Here is a 22,918-nt window from a genome sequence, read left to right as displayed (position 1 = left end):
TTCTTAAATCTTACTGCAAGACCCCCAAAAAGCATTTTGTATCATCACTTTGCATCATTATCATCACCAGAACTTTGTCCTTCAGCTGTATGTTTTTGACTGGTTTTTGCTGTTGCGTTTCTCTGCAGTTAGTGCTAAGAGTGACATTTTGACAGAATGGTTGCTTTTATTGTACTCATGACACTGTACCCTTGTGCTGGACACCTTTGTGTATTGTGATTCCTTCCCCGTGTATTGCAATCAAATCGAAACTCTGTTTGTTCTAGCCTTGTATTCTGTGTGCCTTTGTGTGCATTTTTAATGAGATGCACTTCAAGTCTTTCACTGCTTACTAGGGTGACCAGATGTCCCATTTTTAAAGGGATGGACAGTCCTGTATTTAAGCCCTCCTGCAGGTGTCCCGACTTTTTCTTAAAAATGGGCAAATTGTCCCATATTTTCTGTCTCCCCCCTTCACCAGTACTGGCGGGTCCTGATGCTGGCTGGATCCCTGCTCGCCAGCCGCTCACCCACCAGCACTGAGTGGGGGGGGGGTCCAGTGGCTGGTGTTGGGGTGGGTGTGCAAGGGGGCTGGTGGCGGGGCAAAGACGCAATGCACAGGGCTGACCGCTTCCTCTGCTGGTCTGTCAATGCAACCCCCGCTGTGTGCCGGCTCTCGGCCAGCAGGGCCCCCACCCCCTGTCCCATTTCTGGATGGGGCTGGCTCCGTGCTGCAGTGGATGTTGAGTGTGGGCTGGCGCCAAGCGGCAGCCAGTTATGTGTCTCCTCTGCTGCCCTCCCATCGTCCCTTTACATGCTCCCCCTCTCTCTGCCCTCTCCTTGCTTTGCCCCTTCACCCCCCCCCCAGTCCTGTTGCTCCTCCATATCCCACCCAGCGGGGCGCGTCCCTCTCACCAACAGGCTCCTTCTTTTCCCCACTGCCTATGGCTGGGCTGGCACCTGGGGAAAACCCAAGACCCTCTGGCCTGTGCGCATGTGCCAAAGCCCCACCCAGCACTGGCACGGGGAAGCCTCTCTGCCCTTCAGCTAAGTTCTAGAGTGGTGTGTGTGTGGGAGCGATTTCCAGCCTGTTCCTGCCCTGAACCTGCAGCCTCCAAAGCAGCCCCTGGGGCACCCTCTTCACCCCCCCCCCCCGCCCTGGGTCCTGCCTCCAGAGAGCACGGGGCTGCTCCATCCCCTAGGCACCCTCCCCTGCTGAGCCACCTCTCTGGCTGAGTTCGCTGAAGCCCCTGCAGTCAGGTTCTCTGGGCCCTGGTGTACAATGCATCCTGAGGGCTTAACCCCTTCCTGCCCGCACTGTAGCCAGAGGTGGCTGAGTTATGTAGGTGGCCAGCAGCAGCCTGGAAGTGTTAGCTGCCTTTTGACACTGTGCAGGCAGGAAGGGACAAGCTGTTTCCAGCCACATGGGGGGGGGGGGGGGAAGGGGAGGAGGGGAAAGGCGATATGAGAAGAGATGAGCTCTGCAAAGACATGGGCCAGGTCATCGCTTCCCCCACTCCTCCTCCCCTGTGGCTGGAAGCAGCTCCCATCCCTTCCCTCCCACACGGTGCCGAAAGCCTTCTGCTGGCCACATTCTGGTGTGAATCCTGGGAGAAATCTGGGGAGGGGGGGCATGTGGCCTTGCGTGCCCCCCCCCACGTGCTGCCTTGGGAAGACACAGTGCCAGGTACCAGTAGAGGCGGGTCAGTCCCGGGGGCCCAGCCAGGCATGTAGAGCGGAGAGTGCCGGGTAGGTCAGTCACCCCCTCTCCCCCTACCCCGTGTGAGGGAGGTGTACGGGAGTGTGTGTGTGTGGGAGAGACACACACACACCCCCTACCCCATGTGAACCCTAAAGCCTTGAAGACAAGAAGGTAAATAAAAAGAATCCAACTACGTAGTATTTCTTTTTAACAGGAGCTCAGTCAACTTGATGGTAATTTTAATGTTTGTACTGTTTAGTTCTGATTGATTGCCGTTGAACTCGCTTGAATATGAGTAATTTTACCAGGTGTCTCATATTCAGCATAGGGAAATACAGTCACCCTACTGCCAGGGGCTGCTCCAGCACGTGCCTGGGGTGGCAAGCCACGGGGGGCAGCCTGCCAGTCGCCATGAGGGTGGCAGTCAGGCTGCCTTCGGCGGCATGCCTGCGGGAGGTCCGCCGGTCCCGAGACTTTGGCGGCAATTTGGCGGTGGGTACGCCGAAGGCGCGGGACCAGCGGATCTCCTGCAGGCATGCCGCCGAAAGTCGCCTGACTGCCGTGCTTGGGGCAGCAAAATACATAGAGCCGCCCCTGCCTACTGCTTGCTAACAGTATCATTTGGGAAGCTCAATCTTCTTTAGGCCTGTGAAGCCAAGACCATTTTTTGTGACAAATGTACTTTAAACCGGTTATTGCTTGTGCCAATAACCAAAAATAATTTGTTCTCTAATTGGTCTATATGTTAACTATTCAAATTCGTGTGACTATCAGGCCTTTAAGGTAAGGATCAATGGTCTTGGCATCTGGTTTGTTAAAAAAGAAAAAGTGTCTATATCAAGTAACATTCTTGCACAGATCAAAGTTTCCTTGACATTTATGAATTATTTTGTTTAGGAGTTTGCTCTCCCCTTCATATTCCCACTTTGAATGTACTATGGTTCCCAAGGCCTCTGATATTTTTGCCTTCCCCATTTTAGCTTCAGTACCACTTGCTTCCAGGAAAATTTCAAAGCACTGTAATCATCTCCTTCAGTTCCCTTATCTAATGAAGATTCAGGGGAACTTCATTTGCTCTGTTTTTGCCAGAGATTTAGTTTGTCTTCCCCCATGTAATAAAGATGTGACATGCAAGAGTTCTGGTTACTGACCTGTCTTTATTAATTGGCCCCAGCCATCTGACATTGGCCTGTCTTATCAAAATTAATATCTTTGTTGCACAACAGTAGTTAGAATTCACGGACTCCAGTGGCTAATGTTACACACAATGGCTATTGTTACTCACTCTGGATGGAGCATTCAATATTTGCAATGCACCATTATAGAGAAGGACCTGAACCAAACCCCTGGATCACAACACCCCAAAACTCTGGGAAATTTCAGATTGCATCTGCACTTTGAAGCTATGGCCCATTATTGCAAATACCTTTTGCCTATTTCAGTGCATATCTTGTCTGCTGTATGTTGAACAGTCTGCCATCTGCAACTGAAAGAAAGGAGGAAGCACATAGGTTGAAATAGAACCGAAGAAGGGATTAAAAACTAGTGAACATAGAAATCTTAATATTAATTATAAAGCAGGACTGTTAAGATCTAGGCAATTTAATGAATGAGATCTCAACATATTCTGAAGAAGATTATAGATGATGGAATCTCGTGTTGATGTTGACGTATGAGGATTCAACAAACACTGAAGAAGAACGTGTATGTGAGTTCAGACCAATGCAAGAACCACAAACATGCTTACATGTGGGACAGACAAGATTGTCCATGACCATTGCAGGCTAAAATTTTGTAAAGATTGTAAATGTGTAACTGAAACACTTAGCAAAATTCTTCATCTGTCCTTCATGAGAAGTTCTTTAGAATTTAGTAGAAATAATGATCTTTCTATAGAATTATAAACCAGTGTAGAGAATGCTATAATGTAATGCTCTATTAAATTCTATATGATGACTCAAGACTTCTATAGGAACAATACCATTCTTCATTGCTTTTTAAAATAGTTTCTATAGAATCCTATTGGTTTTATGCCTATTAATTCTATAAAAGCTTTTCCATAAGGGAGAATAGCAAGATGCTTTTTAAATAGCCTTAAAAGAAATCCACAATGGAGTCTCCTTCCAAATGAGTGAGTTGTGGCACATATGATGAAGGAATTTTTAAAATCCCCCAGTTGCTGTTTTTCCTTTAAATGACATTTTACTGGTGTTTTAAAAATAAAGCAGTTGGGTTCTAGGCTTATGAAGACATTCAAAGAATGCTGCAAAGTTATTAGATGTCATTAAGTATGTCCAAACAGAAAGGACAGTCACATGACCCTGTCGTAGAAGGTCACACATACCACACAAAACCCTTTTCGTGGTCTTTAAATCACCCTTGATGTTCTGATTTGGAACACAGAAACAAGGGCAGGATAGGGATGAGAGTGTAATCATCGGGCAAATGTGCTAAGGCTACCAATTTATCAGGCAGGCATACTAACATTCTTTGAACATAGATTTTTTGGGGGGTCCTTATTATTCTCTAGCTGATATTGCAGTTTAACACATACTTTTATGCTATAATTTACTTTATCTAAAAATGAAGTAAGGTCTTTGCGTATGTGTGTCTGTCTGTCTCGCAGCACACTGGGAAGGAAGTTTGAATGGAAAATAAATGAAAAACATCTTGAGAATGTAAGTGCAGGGGAAATAATGGTCAGTTGGAGAATATGGAGACTGGATAAAAATTACTGTTAGGAAGCAAATGTTTTAAAAAGAAAATTTTGCAATGGAATAATGCTGCACTATTATCTTAGACAGCATAAATATTTGTTAATGGCTCAGTTGTCAGTTAGGCATAAATTGTATTGGTTTCATCCATGTCACTTTTTTTATGATGCTGCACTGCTGTCCTGTAACCAAGAGTGTCGTCTTGTATAGTGAAAAGTAGTTAGTGTTTAGAAAGAAAGGGAGAGTGATTACCTTCAGTTTATTCGTACTAGATTTTAGACTATTTTATGATAACACACTGTACACACATATATCACACATCTACAGTCTAGTCTGCAATTGTCAGCCCTGAGGTTGGGGAGAATGAGGAGCAGGGTGCTGTTTTGCTAGGAAAGAACAGCCAGAGAAGCGTGCCTAATCATGGGGAATCCAATTCAATATTTGTAGCTGTAATAGTGTCACACTGCTAGTGTTCTTCCTCCTCAGGTTTTGTGTGACTTGAACCTGGGCTTCTGCTAGGGGCTTCTTGTTTCCTTCTCCAGCATCCTCTAGAATGATGTCCACCCAAGGCAGCCTGTACAAGGAGCTTGCTCTGTCAGGAAGGAGAATTGTGGGGAAACGGTCTGTCTGCCTAATCTATCATGAACCCAGCAAGAAAGGAAAATTATTAATTTGATTTGTTTGTTTTTCTTTGAAAGTATTTGTCACAGTGGCAAGGCATTACAAATCTAGTTGCTCCTTCTCTCCTTATTCTGGCCCAATGAGAGAGATTGTCACGAGCCACTTGAAATCTAGGAGTCAAATGTATTTTAAATATAAGTGCAGTTGTTAAAGGATGAGGAGTTCACTTCTACTTTCAGCAGGGAAAGAGAGCAGTGCCCCTCCCTGCTTCCTTTTACCTTAACCCCTGTATTATGTCCAGGAGTCGGTGGTCTTGTTCCAATTCCCATTGGATATGCATCACAGCCATCGCTACCACTGTTCTCTCCAAATATGTCAATAAAGTAACGGAAAGTTCCTCATTCTCCTTTTCAGGTAGAGATCACAAACGATGTACAGTCCTTGCTACTTGTGATGCTGGCTGTCATGGTGGCCAAGATGGTCGGTGACTGGTTTAACATGTCCCTGTATAGCTCCTTACTGAAGTTGAAAGGCATTCCCTACTTAGACTCTGAACCTCTTGCTAGCCACAGGAAAAAACGGTGAGTTTACTAATTTTTCTGGTGTTAAAAGATTATGGGCCTAATTCTGCCCTCAGATACATGGGTGATCTTTGTTAATTTAGGACCTGATGCTCTGGAATATTGAATAAAGGACCAAAGGCAGGGCTTGTGCCATGCAAATACCACGGACAATGCCATGCAAATTAAATTACTGTGTTCAATACTCAGACATCACCGTGATAAGTGCAATAGCAATGCCTTAGCTAGCTAAGTAGGCAGTATAGACCAAAAGAAAGGTCTGATTGGTCTAATAGAGATTCTGTGAGACTTGTGAGGGAATCATGATAATTTTTCTGGTTTGGTTATTGGCTAATTTCTCTGGCTTGCTTATTGGCTAATGTGATTCTTGTCCTGGAGCATAGGAATTGCTATGCCAGATCAGACTAGTATTTGGTCTAGTGCATTAGTCTGTCTCTGACAGCAGCCACTGCCAAAAGCTTCATCACTGTAGTGGACACTTATGTAATATCTGACCCATAGGGGGAAGTTATTTCCTACAGGTTGGCTGGTGTTGCAAGGCATGAGGTTTTATAGCCCTTATATTTTTATGTTGTCTAATGTAACTGTGTATTTTCTCATTATCCATATAAATTTCAGTTTAATTAGAAGTCCCCTTGCGCTTGTACTACGAGAGAAGGTAAAACGGAGTGTCTGATTTACTTTCTCTGTACCATTCATTATTTTTCTCTTCTGTAAACTAAACAGCCCTAATCCTTGTTCCACGTAATATTTGCTAACCAGGAGTAAAGTAGAGCAATCTTGAGGAAACTATGAGGGAAAAAGTGAAAGTATTTATTTATGTATCGATCTGGGTTCTGACTGACTGAGATTATGTCTACACTTTGAGTTGGAGGTGTAATTCCCAGCTCAAGGAGGCATACCTATGCTAACCATGATTGAGTTAGTGCTCTAAAAATAAGTGTTTCTGCAGCAGTGCTAGCAGTGGGAGGGGTTAGACCCCTCAAGTACTTGCCTAGTGTCTCGGATGGGATTGCATCTTGGATGTGTAGTACCTCCTGGCCTGGGGGCTACAGTTCTGTTCTTAGTGCATGAGCTTGATCAGAGCTAATGCAGGTATGTCTACTGGAGCTGGAAATTATACCTCCAGCTCAAAGAGTAGACACCCAAAGTTTCTTTCTGTTTAACAGACTCATTTGAATTATTTTTAGCCAGGTCCAATAGCTCTTCATAGATGGCTACTGCTGTATTACCTATTTCCTCTAGTATTATGGTCCATTGGACAGTCTTGATTCCTCAAAGGAACCTTTGGAAGAATCAGAAGTATCAGTGATTCTTACTGTCCATGCTTTGTCACTTTTGACTATCATTACATTTGATAAAAAGTCGCTATCAGGCACAGGGGTTACTAACTGCATTTGATGCAAGAGAGAGCTAGCAATGTGGTAGGAGGAAATAAAAACAATCTGCAAAATTATGGATGTCCTATGTATGTAACATGGCAGATAAAATAGAGCAGAAAGGGAGATAAAGTCTCCCTTGGTATTCCAGTCAGATGACATGGCCATGGAAAGAATTACAGCTAGTTTTCCTGGTTCAGAGTGAGGTCTCATACATTTGAAGGCACAGACATAGAAAAATATATCATCTCAGTCATTTCACTCCCACTCTGTTCCCTTCCCTCCTCTTCAGTCTCCTCCCAGGACCATTTTTTCCCCCCAAAGAGCTTTTTGAAACAGCTCAGTTGCTCTGCATATTAATGTTCTTTTAAATAAGACACAAAAGATAGCAAGGTCAGTAATACAGAAACTAGTGATGAACTTACCCTTGAAAACAACTGATAATTTGCGTAGCTGAGTTATCTACACACACACACACACACACACACACACACACACACACACACACACACACACACACACACACACACACACACACACACACAATTAAGACATATCTGGAATTGCTTTCTCAAAAGCCATAATAAATTCCACTTGGCTCTTTCAAATAAAACTGGAAGGAACTTTGACTATCTACATGCAGATCTGGTCACCCCATCTCCAAAAAGATACATTAGAAATGGAAAAGTTACAGAGAAGGGCAACAAAAATGATTAGGGGTATGGAACAGCTTCCGTATGAGGCGAGATTAAAAAGCCTTTTCAGCTTGGAAAAGAGACAACTAAGAGGGGATATGATAGAGGTCTATAAAATCTTGCCTGGCGTGGAGAAAGTGAATAAGGAAGTGTTATTTACCCCTTCACATAACACAAAAACTAGGTCTCACCCAATGAAACTAATAGCCATCAGGTTTAAAATAAATAAAAGGAAGTATTTCTTCACACAATGCACAGTCAACCTGTGGAACTCATTGTCAGGGGATGTTGTGAAGACCAAAATATAACAGGATTCAAAAAAGAATTAGATAAGTTCATAGAGGACAGGTCCATCAATGGCTATTAGCCAGAATGGTCAAGGATTCAACAGCTTGCTCTGAGTGTCTCTAGCCTCTTTTTGCCAGATGCTCGGAGTGGACAACAGGATGGATTGCCTGATGATTGCTGACATTGGCCACTGTGGGAAGACAGGATACTGGGCTAGATGGACCATTGATCAGACCCAGTATGGCCATTCTTACATTATAATAACTTCTTATTTGGTAATGGAGTGGAAATGAGGGAAAGAGAGAGGTCCTACATTTTTGGCCTTTGGCACCCATAGCTAAAGAGGCCCCGCTTGGGTCTCCCCTTTCCCAGTACATCATAGATGTTAGAGATGAAAAAGATCTATTGTATTAGCTCATCTAGTCCCTTAGGAACATAAGAATGGCCATACTCGGTCAGACCAAAGGTCTATCTAGCCAAGGATTCTGTCTTCAAAAGTGGCTGGTGCCAGATGCTTCAGAGGGAGTGAACAGAACAGTGCAATGTATCGAGTGATCCATCCCCTGTCCTCCAATCCCAGCTTCCTCCCAAGGCTGGGAATAATCAATCCCCAGCTAGAAGATGTGTCAGATATTAAACTGAGACCAGCAAACTATCCATTGACAAACAGGTGAGCAATTAGGCCCAACTCTTTTGTTGCCTTTCTTGCTATGGAGCAGAGAAACTCACTTTGTTCTGCATTTCTGAACCTCATTGATCTTACAGTCTGTTACGTTCTGTGCTCTGCATGATAAGGCCCAATACAGCTGTATCTAATTCATGGCTGCTACAGAGCACCATCACTTCTAGCTATACTGCACACCACTATAAACACCCTCCTTATAAAAATCTAGTTCACTGGAACGCTCAAAGCTGCTAGCTGCCAGGGAATGCTCTTTAATGAGGGTAAAGAGTACTTGAACACATCTATGATTTGGCAACTCTTCCTGCTTTTTATAAGCTACTATACACTTCAGAGAGAAAGTATCTTAGAGGCTACTTTTTAATGGAACAAGTTTACTTAAGAGCTGAGTCGATCTGGTGCCAGTAGTTCTGTTTTGTTCTAGCTTAATATTAGCCTTGTCAAAGTTCTTATATAGTCTCCTGGGTGTTTCTGTATTACATACCATATAAAGATGTATTTGGGAGCCAAGAATTCTGGCTGCAGAATATGTTATAGTGGGCTCATTATATGTTCCTTTTTTTTAAAAGTATATCAGAAGTGGTCTCATATTAAAGATCCATGGAATAAGGATGAGATTTTCTTTCCCTGTCTACTTTTCCCTGAGCTCATGCTGCAGACTTCAGATCCAGATATCAAACTAACCAGAGTTTGAGGATTGTTTTGGATCCAAGGTCTTGGTTTGGCTCATTATAAAGATAGGGGCAATTAGTGAATTTCAGATGTGGTTTTGGATTTTGAAAATCCCTAGGCTTTGGGGGTGATCAGCTTTGGGGTTTTGGTAACAACCAGACTAAAAGATTCCTTACTCATTTTGCTGAGGGAAGTCTTAATTCAAATAGAGCTTTCCAAGACATACACAGCACATCTCATTAAACCTCTGTTCAAAGCAAATGCATTTCATGCATAATCAGTGCTTACATCCTGATGGGCATTATAACAAAACAAAAGAGAAATGGAGAGACATATTTGCACATCAGAGGGCACATGGCCCATCTGTTATAGAGACTTGGGGGCAGATCCTGGTCCCAGCACAAAGGGAGGAGAGTGTTTCCCTAATGGAACAGCTGAGGGTTCCCTAGTGTGGGGAAAACCCTGGGTGCCATACAACTGGCATAGGAGACAAGCTGGAAGATGGGTGAGTGTGTTCTAAGTTAATCTGGGGCCCCAAATGGCCTCAGTTTTAGGGGAGTGTAAAGGTAGCATAAAGCCATCTTTGGCTGCTCTCTTCCCCTTTCAGCTCCGCTGCTCAACATAGCTGAGGATTTTAGTAACATTCATTAGCTGGGAAGCTACTGTATGTAGCCAAATACAGTATCTACAGCCTAATAGTAAAGATACTTATTGAAGTACAACCAGTCTCCATTTATAAGTTCTGTTAGTTGAGAGAGGGGTTTTGGTCAGCCCACTTACCTGTGAACAAGCCTCCAGGTTATGCATGGTTCTGAACTCTCAAGAACCATTCATAAAAAATCAGGACGTTGTAGGTTTGTAACTGAATGAGAAATATTGTTTTATGTGAGCATGAATGAGATACTGAAATTATTGCCAGATGTAGTCTGACTACTGTGTGTTCACCTGAATGCCCAATTTTTTTTTGGAGTTTTTCTAACTGTCAAGTAACCATAGGCAGGGCTATTTTGCAGATCTGATCTGATCTGTCTGTCTATCCTGCTGTCATTCTTTCTCTACTTTACAATAATATATAGTATGTTATTGGGTTGACTGTTCTAGATTTCTAGCAAGGCTGATTTCTAATAGACAGACTTTTTCTATTATGGCACAAATAAATAAATTTTGTGTGTGTGTGTGTGTGTACACATACACACTGTTTGTTTATTTTTGCCATAATAGAAAAGGTCTGTCATTCTAAAAATCAGTCTCGCTAGAGATATGGAACGGTGGTCATAATGATATATATATTATTGCAAAGTGGAGAATCTCTCTTATAGATTCAAGTCATTTTAAAATATGAAGTTTGTTCCTAGATAATTTTAATGGATTTCTTAATATATTAATATTATATCATTCATAAATCAAGTTGTCCTCTGACCCATTTACAAAATGGTTTCAATTTGTCATGTGAATGGAACTTTAAAGATGTTGTCAAAGCTGGCTTAAGTACAGGACATGTCTGTACAAAGTATGGTGATTCGAACTTCAATCTCCATCATGAATAGTGTTCTCCAGGTTACTTAGAATCATAGAATATCAGGGTTGGAAGGGACCTCTGGAGGTCATCTAGTCAAACCCCTGCTCAAAGCAGGACCAATCCCCAGACAGATTTTTGCTCCAGATCTCTAACTGGTCCCCTCAAGGATTGAACTCACAACCCTAGGTTTAGCAGGCCTCCCGTTGACATAGAGTGGACATACACAGAACCAGTCAGTGCACTGCATGTGAAGCCCTGGGCGTGTAAGGCCATCACAGAGCTGTTGCTAGGCAGTCTTAGTTTGTAGGATGAGTGCCACTTGTGCCTCTACAAACTTGGATGCTTAATGCTGGGTGGTTCCATGACCAGTTAGTATGCCAGTGTTCTAACATGCCCAAAGCTTAAACCAGAAAGCACCCGTTTGTGCCATACATAATAAATGGGTTAGGGGACAACTATATTGCAGCTGAGTCCCTTGGTTGGTTGTAATGATGGTTAAATGTGGCCTTACATGATAGGCTCTGAGGTGAGAAAGGATACCCCTTCCTGAACCTAGATTCTATATGGTGAGACCTGGTTTTAGTAAGCCAGGTATGGTTGAGAGAGGATATCACATCAGACCACATGCCCGGAGCATTTCTTTCCTTCCCATAAATCTTTGATGTTTCTGATATCAGTTTCTCCTTATCAGATTTACATCTTTGAACCTACCTGTCCTATTTCTTCTTGACATTTTTGCTTTGTACCTTGTCCTTTGGATCTTACCGTGGGATTCAATGGCTGTGTAATTTGTCTGATTATGGCGCCATTCTGGTTTGTAAAATGCATATTTTAGGTCCTTCTGTCTTGGCAGGATCAGGTCAGCTGGTCTTTTATCAAGACAGAATTTTCATGGGTGATAATTTACACAATTAAGACTAACCCAAAGGCTTAGATACACAGAGTCAAATTCTGGTCTCTGTTATACTGCTGTAAATCCAGAGAAGCTTTAATTAAGACTGGAATTTGGCTCTGTGTATGTAAGCATAAATCATCAGATTCTGTCTTGGTAAAAATACATGGGGACTTGATCCAGTCTGGAGTGGAGGTCTTAAGACAAGCAATTTACAAACCAGAAGGGCAGTATGATGAAGTTTTCTTCAACAGAGTCACTCGGGATTTATACTGGTGTGAGCACAGAATTTGGCCCACAATATGCATCTTACTGTGCATCTGACCTTGTAGAACGATTGTCTTTCATTTAGGATCTGATCTTGCACTATTGAAGTCAATGGGTGTTTCAACATTGACTTGAGAGCCAGTAGAATCAGACTTTTACACTGGTATAGATCGGAAATAACATAATTTAAACCAGTAGTACTACACCAATGTAAAACTGGTGTTAGTGAGAACAGAATCTACCTCGCTAGAAGCATTAGACCTCTCACCAAAGCAGCTTTTTAGATCCTGCAGAACTCTTTCCAAAAACATCTCCGTTACCAGTATAACTCATTTTATGTTGAGGGAGGAGAATGTCAAATCCACACTCTCTCTCGATATGTTTTCTATTTCTGAGGAGTCCCACAAAACCAAAAGGAGCGACTTCTACACACTTTCCACAGAAAGAAATGGACTACAGCAGCACATGGAATGAATAAGTTTTATTTCAGCGGTAGTGCTTGAGCCATTCCAGCCTCCTATAGGCCATTATGTAAAAGATGCATTGAGTCACTTCCAGCTGGGGGAAAGCTTGATGCAGTTTCTCCTGGCTCAGCTAGAGGGAGACTCCTTTTTGGCTCACCTGGTGAAACTTGCTGCCTGTGGATCAGGAGGGTCACAGTTCAGATTTCAGATGTGGTAATGTGCAGGTGGAACACACAGCAAGTTCAGCAACCGGAAGGGATATTCCACTAATTGGTTAAGCCTGTTCTAATGTCTGGCCTCCAGTTGGCAGACACTTTACTGACATTTTCCACTTAACAACAACCAAACCCACCAGAAAACCAGCTATGGTTGCACAGCAGCCAGTCAGACAAGCCCATTTTCTTGAAGATGTCATTACAAGTGATTTGAATTCAAACAGTTGTTCAGCAGAATAACTAGTTTGAACCAAAGCCTATTGAAGTCATTTAGGAGTCTTTATATTAACTTCAAGGGGCTTTGGATCAGGCCCTTAAATGAGTGTATAAGGGTATATGTTATGGTATCAGAATAAATATTTTCATTATAAATGTTTTAATGCTATTGAGATACAATGATATCTTTATTATCCTACTTGGAAATCTTTCCAAATTCACCTCAAGCTGAAATTATTATTATATTTTTTGCTGATATTCAAATCTATAATTTCTTCTCTATTACAGCCCTTCACACTTTTTGCCTCATCCTCAATAATAATAATTAATTAGCAATTGTGGTTGTCACAGCAGCAATTATCCTTTATTTACAATAAAAGTGAAAGCACACAGTATTTTAATTAATATTGAATTGTTTGTCAGTGCACACCATGAGAAGTCAAATATCCTTTTCAAAATAATATAAATTGTTTAAAAACATTTTATAATATTTTAAAAATAGTCATTGGAGGACTATTTCAGTACACTGGAAATATGTAGAATCAAATTAGGAAAAATACATGGAGGAGAATTGCTCAGCTGTAGAATAACCAAGGTGATACAATCACGATTATATTTTTGGGGGGAGGAGGAGGAGGAAAGAACCAAATCCTGAAAGTCAATTTTTTTGGTCATGGCCCTGACAAACATACAGCCTTAATAATTATAGATGGGTCAAAGCTATGAATTTCTGATCTGGATCCAAAAACCTATGAAATAGCGGTGGTGCTTATAGATGTAGGTTTTTGGTTAAGGTAATATCTCTAATAATGAGGATGAGTTTTGGCAATTTGTATAGTACCTTTCTTCTGAAAATATCTGTGTTTGTACAGTAAATGTAACCTGGCAACATCTTTGCGAGGTAGGATTTAGTATCATCCTCATTTTACACACTGGAACACTGAGGCTTGAGGGGCAAAACAACTTTCCTAAGGTCACACAGGATGTTTGTAGCACAGCTGGGAAAAGAGCCCATGGGTGAAATCCTAGCCACGTTGACGTCAATGGCAAAACTCCCACTGAATTTACTATGGCCAGGATTTCACCCCCTATCTTCTGTCTGCCACTGCTGTGCTTTAGCTACAAGACGAGCCTTTTCCGACATAAAGTGCCAGATCCAAGGACAGGCCAAGTGCCCTCAAATCCATGAGTTTATATTCCCTCATCTTGATGACTGCAATCTCCACTTTTATAGTCTCCCTAAATTCCAGATCTCCAAACTTCAGTTTGTCTGAAAAGCCATCTGATAAACTCTACCTGAACATTAAAACACTTGTTGTTGTCATTCTGCCCTGCCCAAATACTGTGTTAGTCAGTGTTTCAAATTTTAGTCTGTGCTATTGTGCATCAGCCAGAATGGAAATGTTAAGGTGGCTGGTACAGTATATGGTGGTGGAGGCCTTGCATGAGGCTTTCATAAAAATGGTCCCACAGGAGCCTTTCTCACTCTCTCAGTTTTGATATAGTTTTACTGGCACAGGCCTGCAAGAAACTCATCAGATTATTGCATCTGAACAGCAAGAGTCAATTTAATTTTTTCAAATTTCCAATGGAAGATGCTCTGAAATGATCTATCCAGAAAATGTTTATTTTCCCGTTTGGATTATGGGGTATTTATTTTAGCACACAATATTACAGGTTTCTCTCTCTATGCCTGTGGACATTTGTTTGGAACATTTGTTTGCATTTAAATAACTTACTTTCTCTGACTCTGATTGGTTATACTGCCAGAACAGCTGGATTGTGGACAGGCCTAGCTTTTTAAGTGAACATTTTTGCAGACTCTTGTAATGGTCTGGAGAATGCAGGGATAGCTGAAGTATGACCATACAACTCTGTGAAATAAGACAGGGTATGCCTACGTAAAAACCCCGCAGGGTATGCCTACACTGCGTAAAAACCCCGCGGCACCAAATCTCAGTGCTTGCGTCAGCTGACTCAGGCTTGCGGGGCTTGGGCTGCAGGGCTGTAAAACTGCAGTATAGACATTGGGGCTTGGGCTGGGCTCTGAGACCCTTCAAGGGGGGAGAATCTCAGAGCCTGGGGTCCAGCCTGAGCCTGAATGTCTACACTGCAATTTTATAGCCCCGCAGCCCGAGATCCATGGGCCTGAGTCAGCTGAACCAAGCCAGCTGTGTCTGTGCCATGGGTCTTTTATCACAGAGTAGACCAGGGATCGGCAACCTGTGGCCCGTGGCCCGTCAGGGAAAGCCGCTGGCAGGCCAGTACCGTTTATTTACCTGCAGCATCTGCAGGTTCGGCCGATTGCAGCTCCCACTGGCCACGGTTCGCCGTTCCAGGCCAATGGGGGTGCAGGAAGAGGTGGCCCAGCCCACGCCGCTTCCCACAGCCCCCATTGGCCTGTCCTGACTCTGTGCTGTGCCCTGGAAGCGGCCAGCAGCAGGTCTGGCTCCTGGGTAGGGGGAGGGCAGGAGGCTCTGTGCACTGCTCTCACCCACAGGCACCGCCCCCCCAGCTCCCCTTGGCTGCGATTCCCAGCCAATGGGAGTACGGAACCGGTGCTCGGGGCAGAGGCAGCGCATGGAGCCCCGCGGCCCCCCTGCCTAGGAGCCAGACCTGCTGGCCACTTCCGGGGTGCAACATGGTGCCAGGGCAGGTAGGGACTAGCCTGTCTTAGACCCGCAGCACTGCCGATCGGCGTTTTAACGGCCTGGTCTGCGGTGCTGACTGGAGCCGCCAGGGTCCATTTTCGACCGGGCATTCCGATCGAAAACGAGATGCCTGGCAACCCTACAGACAATGGGCCTGGTTTTCTACTGGCCTGTTCCTTGTGCCATCATTTATACCGTCTCAAACTGGGTATAAACTGCTACTGTTCTGAATAGCTAGTATTGTATTTTCACTTTGCACTGATGTAAAAGATTTCACAAGGCGAACAGCTAGGGTAGCCAATTTTGGCTGGACATATTTCTGGAGGTTTGATCACATGACATAGTCTTTAATTAAAGATTAATCTTTAATTCTTAGAGACTCCAGGACAATCCTGGCAACCCTAGGAACAGCAGCAAAGCATCAGGATTTATGTGTTTTTTAAAAAATGTTTGTGTTGTTTTCTGCAAATCCCCTAAGCTGCAGAATTTCTCCTTTCCAGAAGTCATAAGTAAGGCTAAGAGTTTGCCATGGTTATTTTTAGTAAAAGTCACGGAAAGGTCACGGGCAATAACCAAAAATTCAGGGAAGCCAGTGACCTGTCCCTGACTTTTACTGGAAATAACTATGACAAAATGGGAAGTGAGGAGGGTCCAGCAGCCATGGCTGCTGTGGCTCGGGGTTTCCCCCTGCTGCCCACGGTGGCCAAGAGTGCAAGGTCCTCCCCTGGTGCTACTGCTAGCTGGGAGCTGTGGGGTCCCCACCACGGCCCATGGTGGCTGGGAGCTGCGGGAGGGAGAGGGGGGATCCCCACCACCCATGTTGGTTTGGTGCTGCAGGGTCTCCCTGCTACCCGCAGTGGCTGGGAGCTGCGGGGTCTCCCGCTGCCTGGCAGCTGAGAGCTGCTGGGCCTCCACCAGCTGACACATCCAGCCACGCTGCCCTTGGGCTGAAGCAGAAAATGTCCCGGAGGTTTCTGGAAGTCATGGATTCTTCCGTGACCTCTGTGACAAAATCTTAGCCTTAGTCATAAGCATTCTCATCCATTCCTTTTTTTCCTTTTGCTCTGAATGTTCTCACAATGTAGAGAGGTTCTGTTTCCCAACAGACATCTGAGATCATGTGGAAATCCATTTGTCATCAGTGTACAGTAGTTGCTAAACAGAACTTTTAAATCCTCTCTGGGAAACAAGTGAGAGAGACATTCAGCTAACCTAAACAACACATTTCAAACTAAGTACTGTACTATCTAAACGACTTCTAGCTGGAACAGCCAAATCTCCTCTCATTTGAATAGCTTGAGAAAGCCAGGACCAGAGGATGCTGGGAAGCTTGCCTTTTTGAGATCAATAGATATACTTGTAACTGTATTGAACCGAGTTTGAAGTCTGTCAAACCTTTGCCTCCTGATTTAACTAGAAGGCACTCTCAGTAGTACTCAGCTATCCAGTAGATGGCATAGAATCTCCGGTCATATCTGTATTAGAAAGATATTTAAAATAGATCTAGTTCAAACAGTGCATACCCACACTGTAGACACACTTCAGTAGGTTTAAATCTTGCTTTTATTGGCTTAGTTTAATTTGGTAATTTTTAATATATTTAAATAGCTGTATCTTAGGTGCTTGCATGGATTTAAGTAGATCAGTTTTAAAATAAATCTAGCTAAACCAGTGTGATTTTCTAGCATAGGCAAGGTCTTATACTGTTCTTGACTTGCATACATTGACATCAGTGGGAGTTCTCCCTGTGAAATCAATGTCAAAGCTCCCGTTGCCTTTAGTGGCCCAGGATTGGGCTCTAAGGGCAGTATATATGATGTATGTATTATTATCCTGACTCCAAAATATGACTAGATCAATTTTGGAATGCAAGGTTCCTGATTAGGATACATTCATTGCTGGGCTTTTATTAATGACAGTGTCTACTTTAAGCTAAAAATTTGTGTAAAAGAAAAGGGGTTAATACATAGCGAATATGCACTGAAACCTTTTTATTAAGTTAAAAAAAGAAAATGGATTTTAAATGTAAACAGCCCCCTGCTATGCTATGAGCCCAAGCACATCCGGATTCCTGTATGGTTGCTTGAGAACCAGAAAGTGAAGGTTAATGCAGTAGAGCCCAGAGGCCCCAGTAATAAGAAGAGCGGGTGCTGTACTTGAATGGAAGTAATGAAACAAATCCATCTAGTTTCACTGTCCAAACTGAGTGTATTTTTTAAAGCATACCTGGTGAACATAAATTATATTTAAACAATTGAACAGTTTTGATGATCAATGGTGTTAATAACACAGGTAAGTATTTTTTACAATTTCCACCTAGACACTGTCCCTTTAAGTTAATCACTCTGAACTTTCAATTATTAGGAGTTTGAATTGTTCTGTCTAAATGCTCTTGGCAACCATCACAAACAAAAAGCAAACCCAACAACAAACTCTTGAGAACTATTTATATAAAAGCCAATAATCAGACAGGATAATAAAACAATGGTTTACAAGAAGCCCAAATAAAATCCAATGCCCTTCTGAGCAAGATGGCCCGTAGCTAGTCAATAGGTAAACATTCTCACCACATAAAGTGAGGGATTGGAGTGACTGCTAAAAAGAGGAAAGCAAATAAATCTGAACAAGCAGAATGGCCTATGTTCTCATGCAACTCAATCCTTAGAAAATGGTCTGATTTGGATTTTTTAAAAATAACTTTAAATGCTTTAGTCATTTGAAAGTTGCTCAAAATTAAGAGAAAACTATATTTGAAGAAGCAAAGTGGTGTCCCCTTTGATTAAGTGAGCTGTTGTCTAAGGAAACCTCCATATTATGATTAGATCCTTTTGCGATTTACTTCAATGGGAAAATTTCCATTGAATTAGAGAGTAGCAGGACCAGAACCTATATTTTCATTAATCATTTCAAGACAGTCCTACCTCTTGGGATATTCATTTTTTTACCAAACGAATGTGTCTTGCTGAGTTCCTGTTGATTAAGGGGCAGATATTTTTTATTCTGTATTGCTTGAAGAATCGTCTGTGCAATTCTTATTACTGTTCATGGGAGATATGAAAGACACTTGTGCTCTGGTGAAAAAAGAATCTGAAACTTTGGTGTCATTTGAAATACCCCAGTGCTATTGTACGATATATTATACTTAGTGATTCCCATTGGAAAACTTTGTTCTCATGTGTCTTAATAAATGAAGACCTGTGCCATTTCTATTTTAGTGATATAACAGTATTTAGGCAATGCCACTATCAAATCCAATCCTGCATCCCTCCTTTACTGACTACTCACATCAGAAAGGTCTATAGGATCTAGATCCATAGTTAAGTATCTGTCGTTTCAAGTCTAAACTCTTTAAAGGGACTTTGAAGAGAGACAAATAAAAGTTCAGCCTGGTTGATGAAGCCAAGGGACACATTGCATAAGTGGATATAACTCCACTTTGTCTTGATGTCCTCCAAGCAGCACCAAATTGGAAAGGGCTGAATTTGGCCAATTATGTTTAAATTTCCCTTTGCCATGTAACTCTGTTTTATAAACAATATTGTTGCATGCTTTTCCTTAAAGCAGTGTTCTCCCTAAGAATAATGGACAAGTAAAAAAAAAATGCTGCTGACGTTGAACAGAAAGTCAGCACCGAGGGATGACATTTTTTCCCCTTTAGTGAGTTGTCTCACATCTGTAAAAGCTGACTTGTGATAATTCAGGCTCTGAGGTTACAATAGCTGTAATGGACTCTTTGTGATCCCAGGCACAGCCAAGAATAGTTAACCATATAACAAGCCAGCTGTTTCTCCTACACTAATGACTTATTTGAGAAAGCTTAAGGACATTTAATGATATATTACAATAATTTGAAACATTCATCCTGCATGCTAAATAGCAAAGTTGAGGGGTAAGGGGACAGCAAAACCCAGATACTCTCTGGTGGTGAAGAAACATTTTTTTACCAATAAAAATAAATTGTAGAAGCTGCTGTTGTTCAATTGTAATCAAATATCATTGATTTCCACATTTATTTTATTTACAAATTATATACATCTTTCATTTGCATCTTGTAATGCAGGAAATACTTAATCATATGTTTGCATTCAAATCCAGTACACTATGTGCAGTACATTTTGAAGTAGTATAACTAATGATTTGTGCAGATATAACTTAAGACGGGAAGTATATTTTATTGTAGTCTATTTAAATGTTGGGGAAACAGGGATATTAAAAAATAAAAGGTTACCTAAATATAGCGATTTACCCAACAACAATTCTGCCAGCCAGCTCATGGAGAGTAGCACCTTTGCTTTGTGAGTACTTCCATTGGTTACAATGGAAGAATTGATGTTTCTCAATGAGAGTGAGGATAGAAGTATCTGACCTGGTTCTAGCAGCCTTATTTGCACTGAATAGCATTAAATTCTGCATGCAGACCCATGTAAGTGTGAATAAGAGTGACAGAATGTGGCCACTAGATTTTTATTTGGCCATAAGAACTGAGGATGGTGTGTCATGTCTGTTATTGCCTGAAGCCTGTGTGGGATCAGTAGGAATGGGGTACTGTGTGGTGCAAGGGGACTCGCAAAGGGAATACAGGACTTTGCACCTGTATATGACTTGTTCAAAAATCCAGTCCAGATTAGTAGTGGCCGAAACTCATTATTGTTTCATGGCTACTTAATGTCAAATGAGAAGTGAGTTTGTCATCTCAGTTCAGTTCTTCCTAGACAGGTGGCACATCACAAAACCACCACTACAGCTGGCATTATTTGGTACCCTTGTTGTGACTCTCAGTAGGGAGAACAACAACTGACAGCATATAGATAATGCATTCTTCTTGTACCCCTCGAGGTGGTATTTTCAGGTCAGGGTTGAAAGGTACCTTGGTAAGTCAGGATGTAGATAAGTTTATCCTGATGTTAAAGGATTTTGGTCTCCATGATTATCACATAGACATCTTTAAAAATGAATACATTATCTAAAAAGAACAACAATAAAATAATAAAACAACACAGGCCAGGTCTACAGATACTGTAAACTGATGTAGTTCCATTGACCTCAGGGGTCAGGCTCTATCCCAGTATATGTCTTTAGAGGTTACTTTAGAATTTTGCAGTAAATATCTTAATTTTACATCCGTTTCCACCATAAAAAACAAATCAAGCCCCCCAGGTGTATCTACATCATTTGCAATTAACGTACATCAGAGCTACAACCCATAAAGCTTGCCCAGGACCTTAAAGATGCTACAAGAGACTTAAAAAAATTCCTTACATTTGGTTTGTCAGAAATCTTCAAAGGCTCACCCCCGGTCACCACCTCTACCATGAAAATTACAGCAAAGTTGAGTGGAAGCTAGAATTTTTCCAAAATACTTTACTTCAAACTGTCTAATCTGGGACAGATTTCCAGAGGATTTTAGTTCAGATTAAGATTTTTTTAAAGTGAGAAAAGTAATGGAAGTTGATGAATAGCTATTACAACATCCTGCCATGCATATTGTTGAATTTATCATGCATCTTAACACACACAGAGAGGCAAAGCTTGATAAGCAATTTTATTGGGTAATTACTTTTTTTTTATATTCGCAAATAAAACAGATTGATTTCCAGCTTGAAGTAATTTACTAACACATTATAAACTCGTCAGATGCTAACATGGTACAGTACGCCTCATTTCCTGTTTACTAAATAATCCTTTGGATGTCTGTTTTGTGTCTTTCAGGTTAAACCTGGAATTGTTTTTTGCCAGCGATGTCATGAAGCCTTGTGTTAGAGTCCTCCACTTAAGGGAAAACATTGCCTCACTGGCTCAGCTTCTTGCTAGTACCAGCCACGGTGGATTCCCAGTGGTTTACAAACCCACGCCAGACCAAGTAGAGGTGTTCCTAGGTACTATTACAAGGTAAAACATTATCAAGCTATTTCTTTGTTCTATGGCCTTTCTGGCCATCTTTCAGGTTATGAAAGAAATGTTTCACACACTGTGTTTAGGGGGGAGGGATAGCTCAGCGGTTTGAGCATTGGCCTGCTAAACCTAGGGTTGTGAGCTCAATCCTTGAGGGGGCCATTTAGGAATCTGGGGCAAAAATCTGTATGGGGATTGGTCCTGCTTTGAGCAGGGGGTTGGACTAGATGACCTCCTGAGGTCCCGTCCAACCCTGATATTCTATAATTCTAAGATTATAGGGTGTAAATACAGGTCTTGGTCCTGCTTTCATTGAAGCCAACAGCAAATCTCCCTTTGATTGAAGCAGATTTGGGACACGGATGTGTGTCATATCAGATATTGCTTGGAGAACTCCAAAGAGGTGCCCCAATGTGGTAATGTGGGTCCATAGGAAATGGGAAATACCCCTAATCCTTGAAAGCTCACAAGAATTATAATGCAGAAAGAATTAGGAGATCAAACTAACCATAAAAATAAGCCAAGTCAAAAGAAAAGTAACCTGCTGAATAATCACAATCATCTTCCTTTTTTAATATGTGCTTTTACTGGAATTAAATGCTATTAAGATAAAACATATCACAGTCAAGATAAAACAACAAAGTCAGACGCAAACAACAGATTACTGTAAACAGGATTTAGTCTAAGCAAACTCTGTCATAGTGAGGACTATCAAAGGGGTAAAGAAAATCTCCTGATAAAGAAACTATTGCTGGAACTCCATTTCATAATAACACAAGTTTGACTCCATTCCTGCAGGAATGGACCTTAAGATTGGCCTCCATTCTTGGGGAGGGGTGGGTCAGAAGTGGAAGAAATTGCAGCTTAATCACAACCTTGCTTATAATTGGGGAGGAGGGGGAAAAGGAAAATAATGCACACAAATGCTGGTAAACAGGAATTCACGTATCAAAAAGCAATAAAGTATTAATCCATATAATCACCATAACATAAACATGCAGCTGCTCAGTTTCATAATAATATTATAGTGTCTTGTGCAATGAAAGACACTATGTAGATACAAGTTCCTAAAACTCTTGAGTCTTTTCAAGCTTTCCTTAAAAGAAGTCCTTTCATCTACTGCTGGAATTCTACCACCACTGGAGTTGAAGCCAGAAACTGCTTAATAACAACACAAGGATACAAATACTATATCCAACTGAACTGGTAGAGTGAAGGCAGAGGCTCTTCAATTGAAATTTGACCAGGACTTACTCTTAGAAGAAGTACTCCAGGATCTTTATGGACAAGTCAATGAGATGGCATTTATCATCTGGTTGAATTAACCCCTGGAACAAGACTAAGGGCTTGTCTTCATGTACAGCGCTTCGTGGCACAGCTGCACTGGTGCGCTGCACCGCTGTAGCGCTTTAGTGAAGATGCTATTATTCTGATGGGAGAAGTGGTAGCTATGTCAGTGGGAGAAGCTCTTCCATCGATGTAGTACTGT

General features: G+C 42.0%; 1 protein-coding gene across 1 annotated transcript in view; it reads left to right on the top strand.

Annotated features, from left to right (window-relative positions):
* LOC135875242 (chloride channel protein C-like) overlaps positions 1 to 22,918 on the top strand; it is a 98,813-nt gene that overhangs the window by 54,830 nt on the left and 21,065 nt on the right. Inside the window, exons 12-13 of the mRNA XM_065400244.1 lie at positions 5,431 to 5,597; positions 21,247 to 21,426. Coding sequence (XP_065256316.1) covers positions 5,431 to 5,597; positions 21,247 to 21,426 — 347 coding nt within the window. The remainder of the gene's footprint in view (positions 1 to 5,430; positions 5,598 to 21,246; positions 21,427 to 22,918) is intronic.

Source organism: Emys orbicularis, chromosome 2, assembly GCF_028017835.1.
Source record: "Emys orbicularis isolate rEmyOrb1 chromosome 2, rEmyOrb1.hap1, whole genome shotgun sequence".
Lineage (NCBI taxonomy): Eukaryota > Metazoa > Chordata > Testudines > Emydidae > Emys > Emys orbicularis.
The sequence above is the reverse complement of the archived record's forward strand: the minus strand, read 5'-3'. Positions and strand labels throughout refer to the sequence as shown.